The 25,603-nt window shown below is 46.4% G+C and overlaps 1 protein-coding gene and 1 long non-coding RNA gene across 4 annotated transcripts; one reads left to right on the forward strand and one right to left on the reverse strand.

The window, feature by feature from the left end:
• Positions 1-244: 244 nt before the first annotated feature.
• LOC144142403 (uncharacterized) lies at positions 245-15,530 on the reverse strand. The gene is made up of 4 exons (XR_013316981.1): positions 15,386-15,530; positions 9,804-9,907; positions 1,020-1,081; positions 245-780 (listed from the first exon to the last, which is right to left on the reverse strand). It is a non-coding gene; the product is annotated as an uncharacterized LOC144142403 (long non-coding RNA).
• Positions 15,531-15,749: 219 nt separating this feature from the next.
• LOC144142391 (zinc finger Y-chromosomal protein 2-like) lies at positions 15,750-24,309 on the forward strand. Of its 3 annotated transcripts, none has more exons than XM_077673875.1 (5): positions 15,750-16,101; positions 18,629-18,727; positions 18,799-18,888; positions 20,046-20,214; positions 21,007-24,309. In XM_077673875.1, exons 2-5 carry the CDS (start codon positions 18,640-18,642, stop codon positions 21,887-21,889), a joined length of 1,230 nt encoding a protein of 409 aa, XP_077530001.1. In that variant the 5' UTR covers positions 15,750-16,101; positions 18,629-18,639; the 3' UTR covers positions 21,890-24,309. The 3 variants fall into 3 exon arrangements, with proteins under 3 accessions (XP_077530001.1, XP_077530000.1, XP_077530002.1); XM_077673874.1 differs by having other exon boundaries at positions 15,750-16,063; XM_077673876.1 differs by lacking the exon at positions 15,750-16,101 and adding an exon at positions 16,561-16,821.
• Positions 24,310-25,603: the final 1,294 nt, after the last annotated feature.

Below are 25,603 nucleotides of genomic sequence, written 5' to 3' on the forward strand. Positions count from 1 at the left end.
AGACATCAACATTTGATTGATTTGATTGATTGTGGGGTTTAACGCGCCGACGCAACGCAGGCGATGAGGCGCGCCGTAGTGGAGGGCTCCGGATTAATTTTGACCACCTGGGGATCTTTATCGTGCTCCGAAATCTCGTACACACGGGAGTTTTTGCTTTTCGCCTCCATCAGAAAAGCGGCCGCCGCGGCCGGGAATCGAACCCGCGACCTCGTGACATCAACATTTGATCATGAAACTACACCTAGCAAACTATACAGAATGGCCCTAGATTCCATTGCACCAGATATTTTTCATCGCAAGCCTGCATGGATGCTGTCAACTGCAAGAGCAGAAAGTGATCTTGTTGATTGCAACAATTGTCCTTGCTAGTGTTTTCAGTGGTCCTTCGCATGCGCACGTCACAGGTACGAGCCACACTGTCAAATAAGGACTCCTGCTGACTTTCTTTTTTATTCCATGTTTTCAGGAAATCTATCGAGAAGCACGGAACCACTTGTTAGAAAACAAGGCTAGTCAACCATGAGAGTTTGCACACTGGTCAAAAGCCGCTTGTCTGTAGTGTTTGCTACAAATGCACAAATGCTTCCTCTTCAAATCGCATCCACTCAACCATGGCACAGTGCATGCTGGAAGAAACCACGCACGTGCAGTTTCTTGTCTACGTGATCTTCAGGGAAAGAGATGCAAGTTGCCCATGAAAGGATGCACACTGTTGAAAGGCCTGATCTCGAAGTCAAGTCGGGCCGTCATTGGAGGGTGCATCCGGTACTGTGAGGTCTGCAAGAAAAGGGATTCCTTGAGAAGGTACATCTGAAAAAACACACAGTCCATAAGATAGAAACATGGCATGTTCATAAAGCATGCGAGTCATGGTTCACCAGTTGTGGAAAAAATTTACTGCTCAAACTGATTGGCAGAAATTCCGTGAATTGCCACCGAGTCCCCTTCAAGCAATCGAAGATTGGGCAAAGGATGTTAGAAATTGTTCAGCAACCACCCAAAGAAATGCCACTCACACAAGATTGCCCTGCTGTAGATGCTCATCTTCAACACTTTTGGGACGCCCGAAGTGGTTTGGCTAAACGGGAAAAGAAAATGCAAAACAAACCTAAAATTACATTACAGAACGGCTAAACTGACGCAGAAAGTCACTGATTATGCTAGAACTCTTGTCAACAAAATTAAGCACAATTGTGTGTGCACGCAACAGCAGGGCACCCTCTGAAACAAGTGCATGTGGCACCTCCTTCAGTCCTTCATGGGAAACGAGTCAAAATCAGCCACAGCCCACCAACTAAGGTGACTTATTCATAATTTTTCGAGAACAGAGGCAGAACTTCTCAATGATTTTCAAAAATCGTGGAAAGAAAATGGCACCCAAACCTTGTGGCCTTTCCTATCCTGTAATGGAGCTCCCAATCTTGAATTGGATGCACCCTTTAAATCGCCGAAATTGAAGCTGCAGCCCAAAACCTCAACTGGGCATTGCACCCGGAAAGGACAAATTTACAAACAAGTTCCCCAGAATTTCGACACTTAAGCATAAGGTCTATTCAATTACATGCATAATAACTGGATCAAGGGAGAGATACCCCCTCAGTGGAAGCATGCCGATATGACTAATTCTGAAACCTGGGAAGACAGCTTCAGTACTCCTAAGGCCCATTTAGCTAATGTCCTGTGTAGTAAACTATTCGAACATACCGTATTTACTCGCATAATGATCACACTTTTTCTAAAAAAATTTGATGCAAATTTACGGGTGCGTTCATTATGCGGGGTAAAGTTTTCCGAAAACTTCTCGAGCACAGAAAACTCAAGCAAGTTGTGGGTCAAAATATTTACGATAGATCTCATGAACATAATAAAAATAATAAAAAATCAATAAAAACTACGGACACCGCCACCAGCCGCTCTGAAAATTGATGCAAAATGCAGTGTTTTCATGAATTACCGAATACACTGGAACGAGTTTGCTGCGAGTTAAACTAATGAGTGGCTGCCATTCACAGTGCTGCGGGACATCAGAACAGACATGGCTGCCGACGCAGCAACCTGAGGGCGTTTTTTTCTTTGTCTCGTGAGTACATTAAAGGGACCCCGAAAAGCTTTGTGAAGGTGGCAATCAAATGCATTCAGGTAGTAGAACACATAACGGGGGATTTTTGAGCTAAGTGTGAGCCCCATACGTTGTACAGATAATTTGTAAACAATTTTTGAAGATCGCCTTTCTCAGCCGATGAGCGCGCCGCCGCAGCGAGCCGACCGCGGCTGACGCAACGGCGACCGTGGGTGACGCAACGGCGATCGCTGCTGACACAACGGAGAAGGCGCCCCCTGATTCGCCCAATCGCCGGCAAGGTCGGCCGGCGGCGGCGTCACTGCCATTGGCTTCCGGCTGCTCTTCCTCCTTCCTGCGCGATCCCGAGGCAAAGGCGGCAAAGGCGGGTCCGCAGTGATTGACGCGAGCCTAGGCGCAGGAATGTAGCTAGCTGCTTTGAAGGAGGCAGAGAGGGAGGAGGAGTCGATCGGCAAGTGGGGAGGGGTGCATTTAATTGCTTCTGGCGCAGCTAATACTGAATGTAGATCAATAATTCCAACGGCATTGCATCGCTATATTGGTGCTACGTGACAATACAGGCCTTTTGTAACTTTTACAGAAGGCTTTTCTGGGTCCCTTTAAATGCATTTAGTCGGAATTTCTTCCTCATGAGTATTGAACGCATGCTTGCCGATATCGCTAATATCGGCAAGTCTGTCGCAATAATGTTGCCATGTCAACTTTGAAAGGGAAGGAAACAGAGGTACGCACAACCATCAGGTAGACTTGGCACACATACGACATACTGCTGTGGCTAATTAAGGGTGCTTTCATTGTGCGGGAAATAAAAAAATCGAACTTTGGCGACAAACTTCAGGGGTGCGATCATTACGCAAGTAAATGCGGTATGGCCCAAAATCGGCTTTCACCATACCTTGAAGACCGTGAATATTTCCCAACTACCATGTATACCTTCTGCCGACACCCATCAACTCAAGTCATACTCATCCAAATTAGAGGAAATTATTGACCGGCTTCCCAAGACACTTAAGTGCTCCATCCTTGCTTCAGACATAAAGAGTGCTTTTGATAATGTCAGTCCCCACGCCATTCTTCAGGGTGTTGAATCCATTGATTGTGGGATAAGAATGTACAATTATGTCGCATTTTTCCTTACCAGTACCATAAAAATTGGCCATCTGCGCACTGCCCCGTTTAAAATGATCTCTCGTGGCACCCTCCAGAGCTCAGTAATCTCGCCCTTTTGTTCATTCTTGTCATGACTGATCTTCCCCCTTTATTACAAGAAATACCCCACCTAAGATAGGCACCCTATGTGGATCATGACACATTATGTACACCTACAGAATCCATGGGGGAACAACAAGATGGGCTTGAAGTAGCTATAAACAAAGCACGGAGCTACTTTTGAACATGAGGCCTCGAATAAGGCTTCGTGCCGATATGGTAAAGCAAAGAAAGATCATCATCCGAGACTTAGTCTGACTCATAAATGGCCAATCCATTCCAACTGTGCCACATTTGCGAATTTTGGAGCTAGTTGTCCCCAAAAATGGCTCACTCCAAAATCAACACAATCGCCCCCCTCCGAAGATTTTTAACCAGCTCATGCACATTATTCAATGTGTCGTGCACCGTCTCTACAGCCTGAAAAATTGGACACCCTTAGAATTAAACACGCCATAGTGATTAGTAGGATCACGTATGGAACAACATACCTGGCACCGAAAGTAAACAAAAAAGCAAGATTGAATATGATTTTCCGCCAGACCTCCAAAACCACCCTTGGTTGCCCTCCAAAATGTTGACATCAAAAAATTACAGGAAGTGCACCGTGTTTCCCAAATACAGCGCACGAAGATAACACCTATGGGACATGTGAATCTTAGACGCCCCCCAGTTAAAGATCATAAAACAAGTATACCTTTGAAGATACGCAAGCGCGTATGTGTGGCTCCAATAGCGCAAAATACTATGCACCCGGATTACAACAAGGCCCGAAGAATTGCCCGAGCACGAGCGATGTCCACAAACTATAACAATGACCGCAGTACGCGCTACGTCAACACATCTCCCTATACGCACCATCCCACCCATGTAGCCTGTGTAGTGAATGGACAAGGACAGGAAATAACAGTCATCACAGTCAAGACCACATCGATCAATAGTGCCAAAGAAGCCGCAATAGCTCACGCAATAACTACTGCCCATGACACAATCATCCTAATCAAGGACTCTCTGACTGCTTTCAAAAATTATCAATGAGGACGCATTTATAAAACAGCATTTCATATTCTCCAAACAAGCCTGAACACTCCCAAGGTCTACATAGTCCGGGTTTCTGGTCACAAATCCCTCAAGTGGAATGAAGCGGCTCACACTGCTGCCCGTGCTTATGTACATTGGGCCGTTTCCCTCGCAACAGGATCATCATTCCTCGCATTTAATCAACAACCCCTCCTGTGCTACATGCATATCTTGGCCCACTATCGACATCAACAGCCAATGTTCCCTAATCCACACCCTCAACTCACAATAGATGAAGCCACCACCTTCAGAACGCTCCAAACCAACACCTATCCTCACTGCATCCTCTTCTATGCCGTAGATTCCACCGAATATCAAGCCACCTGCAACTACTGTTGATTACATACCATACGATATGGGAGTGCCAGCAAACACCAGGCCTACAATCATCTCCAAACCCTCCATTCAACAGTGGACGGCATGGTTGGCCAGGAAGGACCCTATGATACAGCTTGACCTGGCAAACAGGGCCCGCGAGCCAGCCATACCAGGGAATCCTGCACTGAAAATCCTCTTCACTTGGCCGGAGCCCTACAGCGGCACCTGTTGTTGATAAAATATTGTATTCTTCATTCGCTCATCAGTAATACCCAAGCTTTCTTTAAAATGTGGAAGCATTTAACAGCAACATACATATGTTACCCCCAATTCTTGTGAAAAGAGGCAACAGCGAACACGTGTGAGGATGCAGGCAATCGCCAAAGGAATCTGCATTTCTACACCCGGGTTCGCTTAGTGCGGAATGATGTAGTGGAAAAGCAAAGTGAGAACAGTAACAGAATATATCGGAAGTGAAGACATATCTAGCCTGAGTGGCTTTGACAGCTCCATACTCTTGCAGACTACTACTGCAAAGATGATTTCTGTGCACACCATTTGAAGTTGGGTCCAGACATGTGTTCCATGGGAGATATATCGAGTGAATCTTCCCAGAAACTACAGGAAGGTGTCACCAAAAACCTCTGAGTGTGAGGCGGCACATTTTCAGCATTGCCCCAATGATCTAGATAACAATACATGCCATACTCAAGGCCCTCCAAGTGATCTCTCCATCACTCTGTGCACCACTCCAGGAACGCTGTTAAACCCAATCTCACTTGCCTGTGTGCCACCAGAATCCACACAGCAGGCTAAGTGCTTACGAACATGGGCTGGCACAGTCTGCTACTATATTACCCTAAACGTTTGCTTCGGAGAAGCGGATTACCTCACCTAGGTACCAGCACAAGTTCATGGTAACTTAAACCTTTGGCCATCAAGGAGCACCCTTTCTTATGTGAAGATACAGTCAAACCCGTTTATAGCGAACTGCAATATGAACCGCGATTTGTTCGATACATCCAATAGTTCGATATAGCCGAACCCGCGTATAATGAGCTTATTGTTACGAGTTCACATTGCGCGGTAGCACCTCCCCCTCCTCAACTCCACCATCCCCGCATGCAGAAACGAACGCAGTAAAGTAGCCAGTAACCATACCCAAAGTAATCCATTTATTGCAATTAATAAAGCTTCTTTCCGCCTTAACTACCTACTTTGCAAAAAAAAGCTGTGATTTTTGTATTCACCTTCGTTTTGGCGGCTACAACTAGCATAGCATTTTCTACACGAAACATTGTTTGCAGCAGTACGAGTCTGCGTTCTACAAAATCGAAGAAGCATTGGCGGAGCACATCGACTGCCGAAAGCGCTTCACTATAAGCATCAGACGGCTTTCACTCGCGACGCCATCGGCAACGTTGGCGAGCTCTTCCCACAGTTCACCGATGCTGCTGTCTTGGTCCGGACTCGCTGGGCGTGTTCCGTCGTAAGTGCCACGCGTCGGAAATAGTTACGGAAAGTGTCGGCCGTCACGCCGCTACGTGCAAGGCGCAATGTCCTAGTCGCGGCTCTTGCTCCGTGGTCGCGGCCAATCCACATCTCAATCGCCGCTCCGAGACCATGCATTTCGGCGGCCATTCTAGGCGCGCGGAGTTCGATATATCGGATGCGAACTTCGTTATAAGGAATATGTTTCCCATGTATTTCCGAAACTGAAATATTTTTGTTCGATATATAGCATAATTCGCTCTATCCGGGTTCGTTATAGCCGGGTTTGACTGTACTGCTTTGCACTTTTGTAGTGTGAGCTACACTGGCCGAGGTTGAGCCGTTTTGCAGGGCTCCTAGAGAGCCGTGCTGCGCATGCACAAGGAGCAGTGATGGCAAACAGTGCACAGCTGGCGCACCGAAGCCACAGCCACCGCGCGCTCTGCTGCCGCCGCGCGCGCCTCGCCGGTCGGCGCATTCCAGAGGAGTGACATCATAGCCACGGCAGACGCACTGGCACCGGCGCGTGCCCAGCTGCATGCCTCCGTAGCGCAGCAGCCAAGTCTGACGCTGCGCCAGAGCTGCTTGATAGCGCCTCTCATTTTGTGCGCATGCAGAGGTATCAACAGGGGTATACATATAGCGGGGCATTTGCCAGTGTGGTATAGCCATGGGGAACGTGAGCAAAATCGCTGCTCAGCGGCGCAGAAGAGTGGAGAAGCTTAACTCATCGGATCTTGAAGTGGTTGCCTGGCAATTAGTGGTCGAGCGTAGGAAGAACGAACAGAAGAAGGCTAAACATGCTGCGGAGACACCACAGCAAAGGGAGGAACGTCTAGCAAAGCTGTGTCGCCAGGAGGCTGAGCGGCGCTAATGCTAGACAACCAGGAAAGCGAAGAATAACCACCTGAACCTTAGCTCACGCTACGTATATCCTGGCATAGCCGAGCTAAGCCACTGCCAATTTTTTAATTTTATTTATACATGTTCCCACGTCACCCTCATGGGAATTAGGCGGGGGGAGAATGAACCATAACGTACAATATCTATGAGAAGAAAAAATGGGCGGGGGGGTTCCAGAGAGAATATTAAAAAATGAACCAGATTGTGATTTGATGCTCATAAACAAGGCATTGGATTGTAAATAGAAAATAAAAGCAAACACCAAGAAGCAACGAGGAAAAAGGTGCTACTAATTACACAGGGCAGCAAAATAAGGAATAAAGCACATGCCCAGAATCAAGAGTAAGCATTATTTTAACGAAAAAATACTGTAGATTTCTAACAAACGATAAGAAGGCCCACAGACAATTTCTTCTGGAAAACTGTTCCACCATGCATGGTCCTTGAAAAAAAGGCATATTTGAACACAAGGAGGTATTTGCATTGGTCAGCCAGCAAAGGCCACTGCAATTCTGAACTAATGCTGACTGATCTCACAGTGAAATTATAACTGCTTGTCACAGCGTGCTGCCCATGCATGTATATGTTCCAGTGCTTCTATATCTGATTTTGCAAAAGGGTCCCACACACTGCAAGTGGTTCCAATATGGGACACACATTCGACATGCATAGCGTTTATTTCAGCTTTGTTGGTGCCTGCCTAAAATTGCGCCTCGAAAAGTTTTGCAAGCAACTAGCCTTGAGTGATAAGTAATGAATATGAGCATTCCAAGACAGTTGTCTGAAAAATTATTCCTAAGTGTTTGTATTCCATTGCAACAGACAAGGTAGTTCCCACAATGACATAGATGGAGATGCGAGGATGTTTCATGTTCGTAAATATCATTAATACCTCTGCTACACTGGCATCTCAAATGCCTTCCAACCAATTGTCATTCGACTCAAACAGAGGGCTTCGAATGTCATTCCAAATCCCCCATGCTCCACTACAATTTCGATGGGAGTTGACAGCTGTAACAATTGCTCACCGTGCTGTGGTGGCGCTGCTGCCAATGAGTTCTGTTTTCAAACAGTCCACAATCAAATTTAGAAGCAGTCTTTGGCAGTTAAATGATAACAAATTATAAATAACACAAGCTTTCACACTAATTTGGTGGCTTTTTGGTAAAAATCTGAATTGTCTGGTCACACTGATTTATTGCTTTCTTGCACAGGTGTTGCGAGTATGGAAATATGTCTTGATGTCGTGATTTAAAAGAATGAAAAGTAAACAAAATCCAACAATTAAAAATATTATGTTTGTTTTAAAAACACAAGTAATATATTTTTAATGCTGACCTAACAGGGCCATGCAGACAAAACACAATTTTGGTTCCTTTGAAAGGTTGCCTTGTTAGAGTTATACTGACACCACTTTTAATGTAAACTTCGCACAAATAAGCTATATAATTAGGAAAAAAGGGAATGGCCGGCCAAAGCAAATGCATATTAGGCACAGCTTATAAGCTTGCTGAACGAGCTATTTCCACTCAAATTTAAGGCACCTTCCTTTTAAAGCAGTCAGAATGGTGGGACAAATATAAAGTTACGAAAGAACACGCAAACATAGAAGTACCGATGTGCACTGCTGTTGGTACTGTGCCCACCATGCTTGGTTTAGCTGAACAGGACTGCGGGGCTTTGGGGTTGTCTAAGATGACACTGGCCGATTTACGCAAGCAACGGTGTCTTACGTGACCATATTCGTCGAGCGAGCACGTTTCACAAAACAATTATTTTCCCCCTGAACAAAAACAAGGCAGGTTTAAATACAATCCAAAACAAACCAAAGGCAGAAAACGGCTTCCCGCGGTATGGTGGCGCCATCTAGGTTCACTAAGGGTAAACAAGGCTCCAGAATTGGCTACAGAGCGGTCGGTTCTTGTGATGTAATTGCAGACCACGAAAACACACGATTTAGAGGGATAATCAAAATTTTAACTTGAATTGATTAATTTCTCAGTGAAGACAGCATCATTTGCTGCTGGACAAGCACTGGGGGCACTATAAAATGCGAAATATTTCGAATAAAACAAGCTTGTATTTTGTATTCATGGCCCCTTTAATAGTGCGCATAACACTGCGCTCGCAGCCACAGCCACAACTCTCAGCTTCCAACCAGCTTTGTTGCCAAGCAGCATAGTCCTTAACTTACATTTTATTTTATTGGAAAGCTTGCGCTATAACCTGGCTCACACATGACAACACCACCGCCCTTTCAGGTGCATTGCTGACAGCTTTCTCTGAGCTGCTCAAGATACGGGCGGCAGATAAGTTCCCAGCCTTCCAACATCGCTGCAGTGCACCAACACGGCAGCTGCAGTGATGTCAGTGCAAGCTATCATGCCTCCCAAGGAGCCATTGGTCTGTTACACATGCCAACGCCGACTTTTCACATGATTAGCCCTTTAATGTTTTCACATTAAACTTCAAGGCGAGTTTTAACATACAGCACGACCACAGGGGTTGGCTGCAATTATGATGCACACAGACACACTCCTTCACAATGCACTCCTCCTCCAACAGTTAACACGTCTCTCTCTCTTGAGAAGAGTGATTATGATCATGATAATGATGGGAAGCGGGTATACTGTGATGTACAACTGCACAGACTGCTTGGAGAAAGGCTTGCATCATATTCTACAGTGAAAGCACAAAGGAAAAATTGTGGGTGTCCCACCTTGAAATGCAAGTCTGGTTTAGCACCACGCACTATAGCACCACTGCGGGAGACTTCTCCATCCATCTGTTTAAGCACATCACAAAAACAATCACACCGAGTGCCTGCAAAAAAGGCAAAAAAAGGCAAGCGTCAGCAGCTTCGTCAAGAAGGTGGTAGAAACACAGGCACTTTATGTAGGCACCGATAACAGTACCAGAAGTCTCTTGACAATGGAAACCACAACCTTGTGAAACTTCCCAGCAGCAGTGTTCATGTGTAGAGCAAACACAAAACCTGATGATGATCAGTGGCCTTCCTTTTGAATCAGGACATCAGTTGTCAGCAACTCACTTGCCTGTTTTGCTATCCCCTATGTAACAAGCTAATAACGTGTCATCTTACCAAAGAAACTAATATATCTATGTTTTATACTCTTTGCTTAATTCTAGAACTGCTCTAGGGCAGGCTCAAAATACTTTTCTTCTGTCAGAGGTGGTAGCTGTCCTAGGCCATATTTATTCCCCTCCGCTTTTCATCCACCAGCATTCTAACCTTCTTTTAGTCCTGTTGACAGCTTTGAAGTTAACTCCTCTCTGTGCTAGCCTTAAATCGTAGGGCTTCTGGAAGCCGAATAATTCTGTCATGTAGATTTGGATGGATACACTCGCATTCCAACACAGTGTGCCGCATAGTCTCTCTTTTATTTCTGCAGACCACACATGCCCCATCATTTTGTGCATACTTCCCCACAAAGATCTTACTTCTCAAGCAACCTGCTCTAGCCTGAAAAAGCAAAGCACTGCCCTTGTAATTACTGTAGAAATTTTCCATTTTGATGCCGAATTTCTCTTCCTTGTACATTTCTAACTTTTAGCTTCCATTTTTTCTCTCCATTTATTTGTTTCTACCTGCTTTGCTTCTCCTTTGATTACGTTGGCTGTCTTCGATTCTCCACTGTTTCCGTATTTCATCCTTAGCCTTCTAGTCTTCCTTAGCCACGCTTTTCATGTATAGGTAACTAAAAACTTTAGCTGTCGACCTACGTTGATCCATTGCTCTGAACCCAAAACATGTTTTACTCTGAGCTTCTCAAACTTCAAACAACGCCCACCCATATCTCCCTGCACTGTTTCATTAGTTGTTTTACCATGCGCTCCTAAGGCCAAATGGTCTACTGTTCTCTGGTTCACTTCAAGGCATTATAGAGCATCAAATTTTAAAGGGACCCAGAAAAGCCTTTTGTAAAAGTTACAAAAAGCCTGTATTGTCGCGTAGCACCAATACAGCGATGGAATGCCGTTAGAATTATTGATCTACATTCAATATTAGCTGTGCCACAAGCGATTAAATGCACCTCTCCCCCCTTTCCCATTGATTCCTCCTCCCTTTCTGCTTCTTTCAAAGCAGCTGGAAACACTGGGAATAGCCATTGTGACGTTTGACTTCCGTTCTGCGCTAGCTACATTTCTGCGCCTAGGCACGCGTCAATCGCTGCAGACCCGCCTTTGCCTCGGGGTCGCTCAGGAAGGAGGAAGAGCAGCCGGAAGCCAATGGCAGTGACATTGCCGGCAGCCGACGATCAGGCGAATCAGGGGGCACCTTGCCATTGCGTCAGCCGCGATCGGCTTGCTGCGGCGTTGCGCTCATCTGCTGAGAAAGACAATCTTCAAAAATTGTTTACAAATTATCCGTACAACGTATGGGGCTCACACTTGGCTCAAAAATCCCCCGTTATGTGTTCTACCACCTGAATGCACTTGATTGCCACCTTCACAAAGCTTTTCTGGGTCCCTTAAGCAGAGTACTGCATTCGCAAATGTGAGGCTCAGAACCATTACTCCTTTCCACATCCCTCTCACTACTTGACCTTATCCTCCAGATAGGAGGCTTGCGTAGCACAACCACACAACACATGACCCAAGTTCATGTCAACGGACGCCCCCTTCAATTCAAGGTGGATACTGGGGCGGACGTTTCAGTCGTACCTCCGAGCTTCGCGGGGTGCCCAGTAGACCTAGACAAACCCAATAATGAACAGTTAATGGGGCCGGGCTGCTGCCGCCTAAAGTTGCTCTGGACGTTTCCTGCTACCCTGTCGTGGCGAGGCCGGACAGTATGCAAACAATTGTACATCGTAGCAAACATTGACCCTCCTCTGCTGGGGTACTTGGCGGTAGTGGACCTGGGAGTCGTCTAGTTTGTTGACACTGTGGAAGACGCTGAAGCTCTGAACAGGCCCCCAACGTCCGACAAGGCCGCAGCTTCGCTGTTCTCAGGCCTTGGCGAGATGCCTGAAGAATACCACATTCGCATCAAGCCTGGAGCAGTCCCATTTTCTCTCAGCGTTCCTAGGCGCATCCCTATTCCCCTCGTAGTCAAGAAGGACTTAGACGTGATGGAAAGGGGCGGGGTCATCTGGTGAGTCACAGTGCCAACCCCGTGGTGTGCTGGTATTGTGCTGGTACCCAAAGCGGATGGAGAGTACAGAATTTGTGTCGACCTCACGAAGTTGAACCAAGTAGTTCTTCGGGAGAGACACCTTATGCCCACGGTGGATCAGGTACTTGAGCATCTTGGCAATGCCACAGTTTTCTCGAAACTTGATGCAAAATCGGGGTTTCGTCAAGTAAGGCTATCTGAAAGCTGTCAGGAACTGGCTACCTTCATAACCCCATTTGGAAGCTACTGCTACGGCCGCCTGCCCTTCGGCATCACCTCCGCTCCCGAAGTGTTTCAGCACCAAATGTCTCGGATTCTAGAGGGTCTGGAAGGATGTGTGAACATGGTAGATGACATTCTAGTATTCGGCAGGGACTGTTCCGAGCACGACAGCAGACTCCAAGCAGTCCTTCGCAAGTTAGAACAAGCAGGCATTACGCTGAACGCCTCAAAATGCTCCTTCGGGGTATCTTCCGTCAAGTTCCTTGGTGTAGTGGTAAGCGCCAGTGGCATCTCGGCTGACCCCGACAAGGTATCTGCTATTGTGAACATGAAACCGCCGACAGATACGCAAGGCGTCCGTCGTTTCCTGGGCATGCTGAACCACACTGGAAGGTTTTTGCCGAACCTGTCTTGCTGTCACTACACCGATTCGGCTCCTTTTGAACAAGAATGCGGTCTGGACCTGGGACCAAGCGCAAGCAACCTCTTTCGAGACATTGAAGAGAATGGTGGCATCTAATGCTTGTATGGCCAGCTACAATCCGGAGCTACCCACCCTTGTGTCGGCAGATGCCAGTTCGTTCGGGTTAGGCGCGGTTCTCTTGCAGGAGCAACAGACGGGAGAGCGACGGGTTGTCGCGTTCGCGTCAAGAGCACTGACTACCGCTGAGCAGCGGTACAGTCAGATTGAGAAGGAAGCGCTTGGTGTCTCTTGGGCCATCGAGAGGTTTGAGGAATTCCTGTGCGGACTCAGCTTTGTCGTTGAAACAGACCATCAGCCGCTCGTCAGGTTGCTTGGCTCCGCCGATCTTGACTTCATGCCCCCTCGCATCCAGAGATTTCGCATAAGGCTCATGCGATATCAGTTCACCGTCAAGTATGTTCCAGGGAAGTACCTGGCCACTGCAGACACCCTCTCTAGGGTTCCTGAAGGCTCTTCTACGTCCAAAGGGGACAGCACAGAACTTTTTGTGTCTCTGGTCGTGGCAGCCCTTCCATCAACCCTGGCCGTACGTCTTGAAGACCTCAAGTCTCACCAAACTTCAGACGGCGAGAGCTCAATGCTGAAAGCATACAGCATGAAGGGGTGGCCTCGACGAGACCGGCTGCTGCTCAACATGACTCGTTACTGGGAGCACCGTGGGGACTTCACCATCTGTGAGGACCTGCTGTTCATGGGTGGACGTCTAGTTGTGCCCGAAGCACTACGCAGAGACATTGTGAACCTGCTGCATGATGGTCATCAAGGCGTCAATTTATGCTTGGCGGTGGCTTGAGACTGTGTGGTGGCCCGGTCTCAACAGCCAGGTTAAAGCAGCCATAGAGAACTGCCAAGCATGTGCTTCTACACGTGTCCAACGCTGTGAGCCCATGATTCCGACCGAGACACCATCACCTCCGTGGGAGAGGGGGGCCATAGACTTGTTTCATTTTGCTAATCAAGATTTTTTTGTTGTTGTAGACTACCGTTCTCGCTACCCAGAGGTCATCACACTCCGGTCCACTTCTGCGGACGCCGTTATTTCTGCAATCAAGAGCACGTTTGCCTGACACGGCATCCCAGTGACTGTCGTCAGCGACAATGGGCCACAGTTTTCCTGTAAAGCTTTCGAGGACTTTGGGAAGACCTACGGTTTCACACATGTCACGAGCAGTCCACGCTACCCGCAGTCCAACGGCAAAGCGGAGCACATGGTTCGCACAATCAAGGAGTTGTTTCTGAAGGCCACAAACCCATTTCTGGCTCTACTAGCATGCCGTAACACTCCCGGTGTGTCTGGCTACAGCCCGGCTCAACTGCTCATGGGACGCTCTCTGCGAACTCGCGTGCCAGCCACGGCTCAAAGCCTTGTTCCAGATTGGCCCCAGGTGAAAGAGTTCAATGACAGGGATGCCGCCCAGAGACGAAGACAATAGAGAGACTACAATAACCGGCACGCAGCTCATGACCTTCGTGCTCTCGACGATGGGGAGGAAGTATGGGTACGCGACACACAATCAAGGGCGACAGTCCTAAGCCCAGCTCAGAGACCACACTCGTACATCGTCCAGACGCCCAGTGGCATACTAGTGAGAAACCACAGACACCTCGTCCCCTGCAGCAATCCTCAGTCAGCCCCCTCAGATGACACGGGAAGCCCCAACCCTGCGGCCCCGACATCTGCACTGTCTCCCGGACCACAGCGGGCAGCAACCGGTAACGCACCGGACACTCCAGCTCCTGCACCTGCTGCAGGATCGCCAGGCCACTGTTACACACGACACGGCCGGCGCGTGGTGACTCCTCGGAGACTGGATTTGTGAGACTGCTGCAAGGACTGTTTCTTGGTGGTGCTCTTTTGTAGCCCTTGTGTTTGAGAGCTCCGGAAGGAGGGATGGAGAGGACGCCACCCGTTGATTGGAGCAACTGGGAGGTGGCGCCCCCACTCTGTATAAAGACATTGGTGGGCAATAAACGGGGCTTTTTGCTGTTCGTGAACTGCGCGTTGTTGGGTCATTCTTCGCGGGCTTCATGCCCACATTCGGCCCGGCGAGCGGCGCCCGCGCTACCCGGGCGCGTCTCTACACTAGTTGTATAACATTTTTATGGCTACGGTAACTTGTACGGCAAATAGCTACAGCTTAAGCTAAAGATGAGAAACGTGCCATAAAAGGAGAAACAGCCCCTGGGCGCCTTCTCACAATTCACTCACGTACAGGTGTGAGGTCACAGTAGTGAGTGCACAGACGCATTCCACCTAAAGCTGCCGACAACAAGCTCGCTGGACTGAAAAACAGCGACTGAGAATTAATCACAGTGAAGTCAACTAAGTTGAACAGGTGAAAGGCTACGTTTACGCTAACAGGCAGCTGGTCCTGAACGCTGTAAGCTGCGCGCCGGCAACCACGCATGCTGCATTTGGCATGAAAGCATCGACGCACTTGCGGTGCTGCATTACCGTGGAACTCCAGGCGCTTGGGTCCGGTGTTCCTGGGCTTCAACAACCATAACTTTTCTTTCCTCCAAGTCAACAACCCACCGCAACGGTTGTGTTTAAAGGGGCACACAGAGGGGCACCTTCGCACTACAACAAAACAAACAAAAAAAAACATTTCGGTTTGGATTGACTTCGTTTTCAGCACCTTAATACTTACACAAAAAAAAGAGTACTTTGAAGGGCCAAGATTAACGGACCTATTTTTACTACTACATTTTGATTGTGAGCTAATATTAATCAAATTATGTCATAGCTTAAGAGCATTTCGCAGTGTTAACGCATAACACAATGGATTGTTAGCCGACTACGAGCCAGTCGCCTCGTTTGTTTATGTTGTTTTGCGTATGCATGTGCGTTTGTTTACATCGAATTCAGTATGCTTTCATCAAGGAGGGTGACCAGCCTCTGTGCTAGTTGAGTTAAGGAAAGCATAGCTCTGAGCAGTAGTTTAATCGGTCTCCATAGCATCGGTCAGGCCGAAGAAGTTTTCGAACGACGCAGCGCGCGTTCCATGTGAAAAACGAGCAGCATCCGCGACCACGAAACGGGAGGCACACAAAGAGGAGCGTCTTCAGCGACAGCGTGTGCGGACTAGTTGTGCTCGGAGGAATGAGGTGGAAGTCTAGAAGATCGACTTCGGTAATGACCCCGTGAACGCTGTCGACAGAGACGAGCGGGTGCAGTGCCGGCAAGCTCGCACCTTGGCGTACTCGCCGTGTTTTACTTGACGCGTTTCGTAAACGTATTTTCTACGGCCCAATCTGTGTTTACAAAAAAAAAAAAAAAAAAAAAAAAAAGAATGAAGGAAGCTAACATTAACGCGTAAGACTTGAAGGTAGCGAAGCTGTATTCAACATTCACGGCCACCACGAAGGTCCATGATTGCAGCCGATTTGCTTCTTCGTGGTTGTCTCAGCGACCTTTACTCCAGCATTGTTGCTATAAATGTGAGCTTCTTTAATTTTTTTTGGAGGTGATAATAGGACATCACCTTAGAAGGGCATACGGTATGACGTCTCTTTCTCGTTCCGAACAACTGTGGCCACAGTTGTCCCAATTTAACACCCCTGTTCAAAATGACCTGTGTTGCACAGTTTTTAATGATGTCTTCGCTTCATTTTTTTGTGACGCTGCACCAGTGCATTTTCCATCTACTGCGACAGTTCACGCTATTCAAATGGATCCGATTCTTATAGACTGGGTTGGCATTAGGAAAGTAATCCGTAATTTGAAAACATCCTCGCCTGCGGGTTCGGATGAAATCAATTCTAAAATTCTGAAATGTACTGAACTGTATTCATCAATTATTTTTTCTTGGATATTTCAACAGTCATTACACTGCTGATTTCTGCCAAGCAACTGGAAGGTGGGGAAGGTGGTTCCGGTTCACAAGTCAGGTAACACACATTCTCCTGAAAACTACCGTCCCATATCACTAACTAGCATTCCCTGCAAGATTCTTGAGCATATAATATATTCCCACCTAATAGATTTTCTTGAGACCGACTCTTTTTTTAACAGCCAGCACGGCTTTAGGAAATCTTTTTCCTGTGAAACACAACTAGCTTGCTGTACTAACAACCTGTTTTCTAGCACTGACCTAGGATTTGACACTGATTGCATTTTTATCGACTTTGCTAGGGCCTTTGATACCGTTTCCCATAGCCTACTAATCCATAAACTTAGTTCTCTTAATATCGACCCGCTAGTACTAGGCTGGATTAAAAACTTCCTTGCTAATAGAACCCTATACGTAATTGCTAACAACTCGTCCTCTGCACCCCTTGCGGTAACCTCAGGCGTGCCGCAAGGGTCGGTTCTCAGTCCTCTACTTTTTCTTGTCTATATTAATGATCTTGCTTCCTGTGTGAAATTTTTAACTATTAGACTTTTCGCTGACGACTGCGTTCTATATCGTAAAATTACTTACTCAAGTGATTCTAACAAACTTCAAAACGACATGAATAACGTTCTATTGTGGTGTAACAAGTGGTCTATGAAACTTGACCAAATGTAAACGCATGCATGTATCGCAGTGTACTAATGTTACTAATCTGAATTCATATCTCCTTGATGGCTTCTCTCAGTTGTCTCATCTTACAAATATTATGGACCAAACATCACCAGCAACCTATCCTGGCACATGCATGCCGATATTATACGCAGCGATGATAACCGTATGTTGGCCTACTTGCATCGGAATTTCTCGTCTGCACCATCGTCACTGAAGCTAGCTCTTCACAAAACATTACCTAGTTCACTCCAAACTAGAATACGCGTGCGCCATTTGGGACCCGTCTAACATCACCCTCGTTAACAGCATTGAAGCCATCGAAAATCGCGCAACACGTTTTATCTTATCCAACTACTCCCGATATGCTAGCGTGACTTCAGTGAAAACAACACTTAGATTGCCAGAACTTTCTTTCCGTCATAGATGCTTCCGCCTTTCACTTAACTTTCTTTCCGTCATAGATGCTTCCGCCTTTCACTTTTTCATAAAATATACCATCGTAACCCGTTGTTGAAAGAATAGCTTATCACCCAACCATAATACAGTTCATCTCACGTTGACCACTGTTTCAAAGTTAGTGTGCCGTCTTCCCGTACTAAACTTTGTAGCAATTCATTCATCCCAAGCACAAGCAAGGAATGGAACCACCTTCCCGCCACCGTCACCGCCATCCTGGATACCAAAACCTTCAAAACCATCATTCATTTCTTTGTATCTTGCACATTTTTTTTTGTGTTTATTCACCCACTCCTTTCTGTAATGACCTTCGGGCCTTGAAAGTATGTTAAATAAATAAGTAAATGTACCTGAGAACTCCTTCGAGCACACAGTGTTAAAAATACCTGTTTATTTTTATGAAACATTACCAAATAGCACCAAACAGGGTGCTTAACTGCCACTGAGCCACTGTCATAAGCTTTGTTTCTGTTCCGACTTCGGTCAAATGATTTGGCTCGGTGCACACATGTAGCCAAGCGATTTGTGCGGGCCAATGCAGTAGCTATAATTACTTTGTGTGGGGTGAATATAAGCAAATGCCAAACAATGAAGTGAAGCTTTCTTTAGTTAAAAAACCTCGGTTGTACACAGGCTGCTGCTTTCTGGACGGGTGCACCGTGTAGCGCATCAGAACATTAGTTGTCGCTGTGCATGCCTTTTACGTCAATTGCACACTTATTGCGCACATGCAGGAACAGTGCCGATGACCAGCAGCCAAACCATGGCCAAGCCTGCGGGTGTGGCAACTCGAAATCAAGCAGCGCAAGCCTTTATATCCTTTACTCACATAGGTACGCCTACTGACAGTTTTCGAAACCTACAAGTGGCTCACTAATGATTCTGTGTCTTTTTATTTTGCCAGGCACACAATGTCCTACCAGCACCAAGGAGGAAATGCGATATGCTGCTACCTGCAGCAGTGCTGCGTGTCAGACAGAAGCTGAATTTTCAGGTTAGACAAAGTTAAATTTTTTTTGGGAGTACGTCAAGTTTTACATGTCAGAACCCTACATACAGCCACATTGTGATTGCACCCAGAGTTAAAATGGGACGAGGGAGGCGAGATGAGACTGGGCGCTGAAGCAAGGCTTCGGTGCCCTGTCTGGCTGTCTTTGCCTTGTCGTAGAGCTGTTTTTATATACAGGGTGTCCCAGCTATCATGCACCAAGATTTAAAAAAAGAGCGATGGAGTTACTCGAAGAAAACCTAGTGCATAATGTTTGCGGTACTGTGGAGAAGTGGACAGTATTTTTTTGTTAATTATAGTTAATTAAATAATTGTAATTAATTATCTAACTCGGTAATTACTGTCCTGATCCCCAAAGTGTCAATGAGGCTCTTGTAGGTACCCGCGAGGAGCATCTAACTGCGGTATTTTCAGCGAAGAACTAAATGCGTACTCATTTATTCTGGCTGATAAAGAAAACCTGCGAAATATGAAAAATACCACGTGACGACGCTCCCGCGCGTGTCGTAAAGCAGTGCCCCCAAATAAGTTGATTGAAAACAACTACTTCGCCTGTCACCCGCCCGAAGAGACAGCGTATCACCTTGATAATGGCATACATGGAAGGAGCAGCAACAGCAAGATTCGCGTGGCGCGTGTGCAGATAAGGTACAAACGCGGTCGCGATTTCTTCTTTCTTTCTTTTGTTTATTTCGTTCTGGCTAACTCAGACTCAGCCTGTTTGAGGGCATTGCTTTACGAAGCGCGCTCACGTGGTATTTTTCATATTTCGCGGGTTTTCTTTATCAGTCACAATAAATGAGTACGCAATTAGTTCGTCGCTGAAAATACCGCAGTTAGATGCCCCTCGTGGGTAACTACAAGTGCCTCATTGGCACTTTAGTGATTAGGACAGTACTTCTCGAGTTAGATAATTAAATACAATTAATTAGTTAAGTCTCATTAACAAAAAAAATGCTGCCCGCATCTCCACAGTACCGCAAACATTATGCACTAGGTTTTCTTCAAGTTACGACATTACTCTTTTTTTAAATCTTGGTGCATGATAGCTGGGACACTCTGTATATATGTGTATATATATATATAAAAAGTTACGAGGACATCTTCAGTTATCACATTTTTCTTCTTTCTTTCACCTACAGTGGAGAGCAACACCCATCACAGTTTCCAGCCTCATGCCTGCTGTGAGAAGTGCAAGTTGTTCGTTTGCCAGTGTGCTGGAGACAGGCGCTCACCCACGGAGCATGCAGAGGAGGAACCCAAAGGGGAAAAGCATTGTGACTCCTACTTGCAGTACTCCAGCAACATCAGGTGGGTTGGGGTCTCGTGCAAGGTTGCACTGTGCCCGTCACCGTTGCTTTTTGTTTGTACATCTCGCACCGGTCACTGCGCCCTTGTGTACCTTTCAGTGTTGCACGCTGTGAGGCAACTGGACTACCCTACCTATATGTTTACGGCTGTGCCTTTCAGTGTGAAACTTCAAAGCTGAAACGATGCCAGCAGGAAGGCAGTGCGTGCCCCTGTGTGGCAAAATTGCGTGCCACTGAGATGGCTCTTCGACTTGCACCCGCTTTAAGAGCTGGGACGATTTCTCCCAAGGCTTTCAGGTCATCTAATCAGTGTGTGCCAGGCACTGCGGTGTCTTGTACCCCTGGAAACTTTGCACCTTAGCAGATGACAAGTTTGACATTAGCATGATGGTACTGGCATAAAAGTTGTGTTGTACACATGTAATTGAAGCCAATAATATAAAGTTAGTGTTGAAAATTAGCTTAGTAGCATTTGGGCTATTTCAAGTTTTTCCGAGTTCCTCGCAAACTGTATCGCCCGTGGATTTTATTCTCGTGTGGTGATGTGCATGCCATAAAGTTGTACGCATGCTTGCCAACCTCTCTGGTTTCAGTGTGCATTCTTCAGCCTTTGCGGTTAGGTTCCCTGCAAACATGTATCGCTGAAAATGTTTGGCCTCACTTTGGAAAGTGGTCACGGCAGTGAACATTCCCGATAAGCGTCATGATTGCTTCTTCTTGCCCGCCCACTAGTTAGACAGGTGGTGCTGTATAAGCCTCCTCCTCTTCCATTTTCTCGGCCGTATCTATTCAGGAAATCTGTGGAAGAGCACGTGGGGACACAAGCTGAAGAAAAACCCGGGAGAGCCAACCTGGTGGCTTACGAGAGCGGGCACTCCATCCAAGAATGCTTCCTTCAACCAACTGACTTATCTCTCCATCAGGAAATGCACACCATCAAAGACTGCTACACCTGCCAGTACTGTCCAGAACTGTTCCATCAAGAAAGCGACCTAATTGCTCACACGAAAGCGCATAGCGGCAAGGCCTGTGGCTGTGCTGTTGCTCACGAGTCACTTCCTCCACCAACAGACACCGGTGACAACAAAAAATGTCATTCTGCTGAGGAGTTTAGCGTCCAAGGTGTAAGCCAGATGTCCTGTTTTGAGCCAAGGGTCTCGGCCAACCACAACACAGTGCATACCAGTGCATATCCGTATGCTCGTGGCTTCTGCCCGGCACGGTTTGCCCGTAATATCAGCCTGGCTGCTCACAAGAAAAGACATGCTAGCAGCATATACCAGGTCGTGTGGCAAAAAAGCTTGTTCCAGGAGTCTGGTCTAGCCCTCCACATGAAAGTTCACACCAGGAAAAAGGTGAACGTCTGCCTGCGAGAGCTCCTAGCAAAGAAAACCTTTGACGCTCGGGAGACCGTCTGCTCACAAGAAAAGCCGTCCGGGTCCACAGACTGCAGCACGAAGCACACCTTGCTGGATCACCAAACCACTTGCACCCAGGCCGTGAACCGGCACGCGTGTCTGGAGTGTGGAAAGGATTTCCCAGACAGAGCTCAGCTGGCAACACATCTTGCTACCCACAGGGCCCCAAGACCGTATGCTTGCAGCATATGTGGGCAAAGGTTCGCCTGCTCCAATAGTGTAATGGAGCACGAGGGATCTGTGCACTACCGTGCATAGGCCACTCAATCAGCTGTCCTTTTGAGAGGTGTGTTATGCGCTCAGGTAAAGGCCTGCATAAGCCTAATTTAGTAGCACCTTTAGTGAAGCTAGTGGCACCATTTGATGCCATGCTTGTCAACGAAGCAATGTGTAGGCCCCTGACAATGCTCTGACTAATGTTACACACCGTCACTTTTGCATAGAACCCACTTTACTGGGTGATGGTTCCTCCTTTTTGTGAGCACGGTGTGGTGAAACAATGGCAACACGTTTCGTTAGGTGACCATTTTTATTTTAACAAAGCATTTTTCGTTGTGTTGCAAGTGAAAAAGTGCACATGGAGTGGCTCATATTTTCCTTCAGGCATGCTTCTACTGAAAATCCAGGCCCAAATACATGTACGTGCATAGATGATGGCCCCCTAAAAGAGGTTCAAATGGCTGTGGCCAGTTTTCATCACATTCCCTTTTTTGGACAAGTGTGCTGCCCTCGAACCAGTGCTCCCTTCGTTTCGTTTACCCTTCAGCGAAAACTTCTAAATGATGCCGGATTGAAAAAACAGTGCTCGATGAATGGGCAAAGTGGGAAGGTGTTTTCTGCCGTTGGTTTTTTTTTTTTTTACTGTATTCAAACCTGGCCCTGGCTTGTTTCGTGAAACATAGTGCTCGTTCGACAAATATTGTCACGTAAGACACCGTTGCTTGCGTCAATCGGCCAGTGTCGTCTGAAACAACCCCAAAGCCCCGCAGTGCTGTGCTGCTAGATCAAGCATAGTGCGCGCAGTACCAACAGCAGTACACATCAGTGCTTCCATGTTTACATGTGATTTCGTAACTTCCACTGTTCGTCCGTTTGTCCCACCATTCTTATTGCTTTAAAAAGAATGTGCCCTAAATTTAAGCACAAATAGCTCGTTCTGCAAGCTTATAAGCTCAGCCTAATTTGCATTTGCGTTTGCCGGCCTCCGCCAATCTCAGAGCAGGCTCGTATGACATCATAGGCTCTGTTGCGGGAAATGAGCGAGTGGGTCGCATGGCCATTTCCTTTTTTCCTAATTATATAGCTTATTTGAGCAAAGTTTACGTTAAAACTGGTGTCAGTATGATTCTAACAAGGCCGTCTTTTGAATGAACCAAACTTGTGTTTTGTCTTCATGGCTCCTTTAAGGGGGGACACTGCTCTTGAAAAACTTTTTTTAATTTTTAAGTAAACTCTGTGAAACTTGGCAGCCTTTCTGATTTTCCCCCACTGATTTCAAATATGGAATTATTTTTTGAGTAAGTCAATTAGTTCCCAAGATAATTCGACATAATTAGTCATTTTTGGAGGAACAATAAACAAAACATTGTTGGTCGTAGCACTGTAATCTTTACATTTTTCAATACTATGAACACTGGTGAATGCAATAAGAGAGGCAGTTTCTTGATGCACCGCTTGGAACTAATTTTACAGCTCAATAAACTTTGGTTGCACCAGTGGCAAGGAACCATTTCGAGTGCCCATTTGAAACACCAAAGTTTAAGGAGCTGTAAAATTAGTTCCAAGCGGTGCATCAAGAAACCGCTTCTCTTATTGCATTCACCACTGTTCATAGTATTGGAAAATGTAAAAATTAAAGTTCTATGGCTAACACTGTTTTGTCTATTGTTCCTCAAAAAAATTACTAATGTGTAATTATCCTGGGAACTAATTGACGTACTCAAAAAATAATGGCATATTTGCAATGAATGGTAGAAAAGCACTACGACTCTCCAGTTTCCCAGAGTTTACTTACATATTAGAAGAAATAGTTTTAAGAGCCATGTCCCCCCCTTAAGCCCAATTAGGCAATGCCCACAGCACATTCCAGTTCACAACCCAGAGTGACTTGATCACTGGCTGTGTAAATTTTTGTAGCACTGAGACATGTTCCTCTGATTACCTGGCCTGATTGTCAATGTGTTATCTTCAACTTTTGAGCAAAACACAGCTGTGTTTTGCTTCAAGTAAAATATGCAAGGACTTGAGACACTGTAAATAGCTCTCATGTGTGGCACATCTAAACCTTTTGCACTGCAAGATGTCCTTATTACATACAAACAGTGCACATAGAGTGCCCCTTTTTAATGCCACTAAGCTGCTCTGACAGGGACAACACCTGCTTCTGTGCTGCCCACCCTTCAAGTCTGAATGCAACAGAGTTGTGTTCACTTTTAGCAGCCACTCACATTGTGCTGTCATATGGTTCTTCTACTCAATTCACAGGCCTGCTGACAGCTGCTACAACTAAGAAAATTGACCCAAATAACCTTCTGCTCAGTACATTTCCACCGACAGTAATTTGAGGCCAATAGTACTATTAACCTCACATCAGAGTTGAATTACCGCTATATCTGTAAAAAGTGACGGTCTCTGTGTTTGTTCTCACGTGCGTGCCAATAAACCCCAATGAACTTGCATGAACTTTCTCATAACCAATTGTTGCTACAAAATGAGAATTTGCACCCACCTAAACATTCAAACACAACAAACACAAGCTTGGGGAAACTTAAGCTGTAAATAAGCATGGACATTTAAAAATTAATTTAGCAGTCCAATAACAATACTCCCAGGATGCTGTATTACGACATCAATTTCTTTTACAAAGAGCAAGGATGGGTCCAACCATTTATTACATGCTTAAAAACTCTAAGAGCATAAAATGTAGATACAATGTGTGGACAGCGTGATCAACCCCATCATGAAAAGGGTGGAAGTGCTGCGCTCTTTCTCTGGTGAACACTTGTATGGTGGTGACGCAAGTTTTGCCTGGAAGTGGATGCACGAGAACAGACGTCGCACGTGAACGTTCTTTCGCTGTATGCCTGCGCACGTGGACCTTCAAGCTGAACTTCGGCTTGAACGAAAGCGAGCAATACTCGCACTTGTACGGTTGGTCATGCGTGAGGTCAAGTGCGACCTCTCGAGGTACACCCGCGAACAGATGTCGCATTTAAGCAACTTCTTCCCCATGTGCAGGTACCTGTGTTGAGACAGATCAGACCTGGAACCGAAGGTCTCCACAGGACACATTTCGCCCTTGTAAACTTTCGCACTGCTGTGTATGGCGGCGTGCTTGGCTAGGTGATGCTTGTGAGTAAACGAACGTGAGCAAACGTCGCAGCTGAACGGCCTCTCCTTTGTGTGGACGCGGATGTGACTGACTACGTTGTTGCTAATGATTGAAGGTGTAAGGGTACAGACGGCATACGAAGTGGTTTTTATCACTTTTTCGAGGAGTCAGCTCAACATTCTTGGTGCCCTGTGTGCTAATCAACCCCGCGTTACTGTTCCCTCCACTGTCACAGCTTATTCCCGCGACTGCCCCATCTCGAGTGTTTAGATCCCTGCCACTCCAGGAGGCAGAACTCCGATGAATATCAGCAGCCAGCCTTTCTAATAGGTCGTCACTTGCAACTTCGGGATGTGAAACTGCAACGATAAAAGGCAATCCCATAAGCACCGTAGCAAGCAGAAAAACGATGATAAAAGCAGACATGTGTAACAGCAGTTAGTTTGTTCAACAGTCTAGTTTCACACAGCCCATGCATGCTACCCAGCTTTTGCAGCTTCTGCAATGCAAATACCACAAACTGCCTTTTTGGGCATTGTATGCTCCATAAATCTGAACTTATTTAAACAGATTGCCAACACCAGACATACATAAGTAGTAAAATGAATGTTATCCTAATTTTTTTTTTCCAAATTGAGGGG

This window comes from Haemaphysalis longicornis, unplaced genomic scaffold (genome assembly GCF_048455015.1).
Source record: "Haemaphysalis longicornis isolate Haplotype H1 unplaced genomic scaffold, Haemaphysalis longicornis Haplotype H1 scaffold_6, whole genome shotgun sequence".
Taxonomy (NCBI): domain Eukaryota; kingdom Metazoa; phylum Arthropoda; class Arachnida; order Ixodida; family Ixodidae; genus Haemaphysalis; species Haemaphysalis longicornis.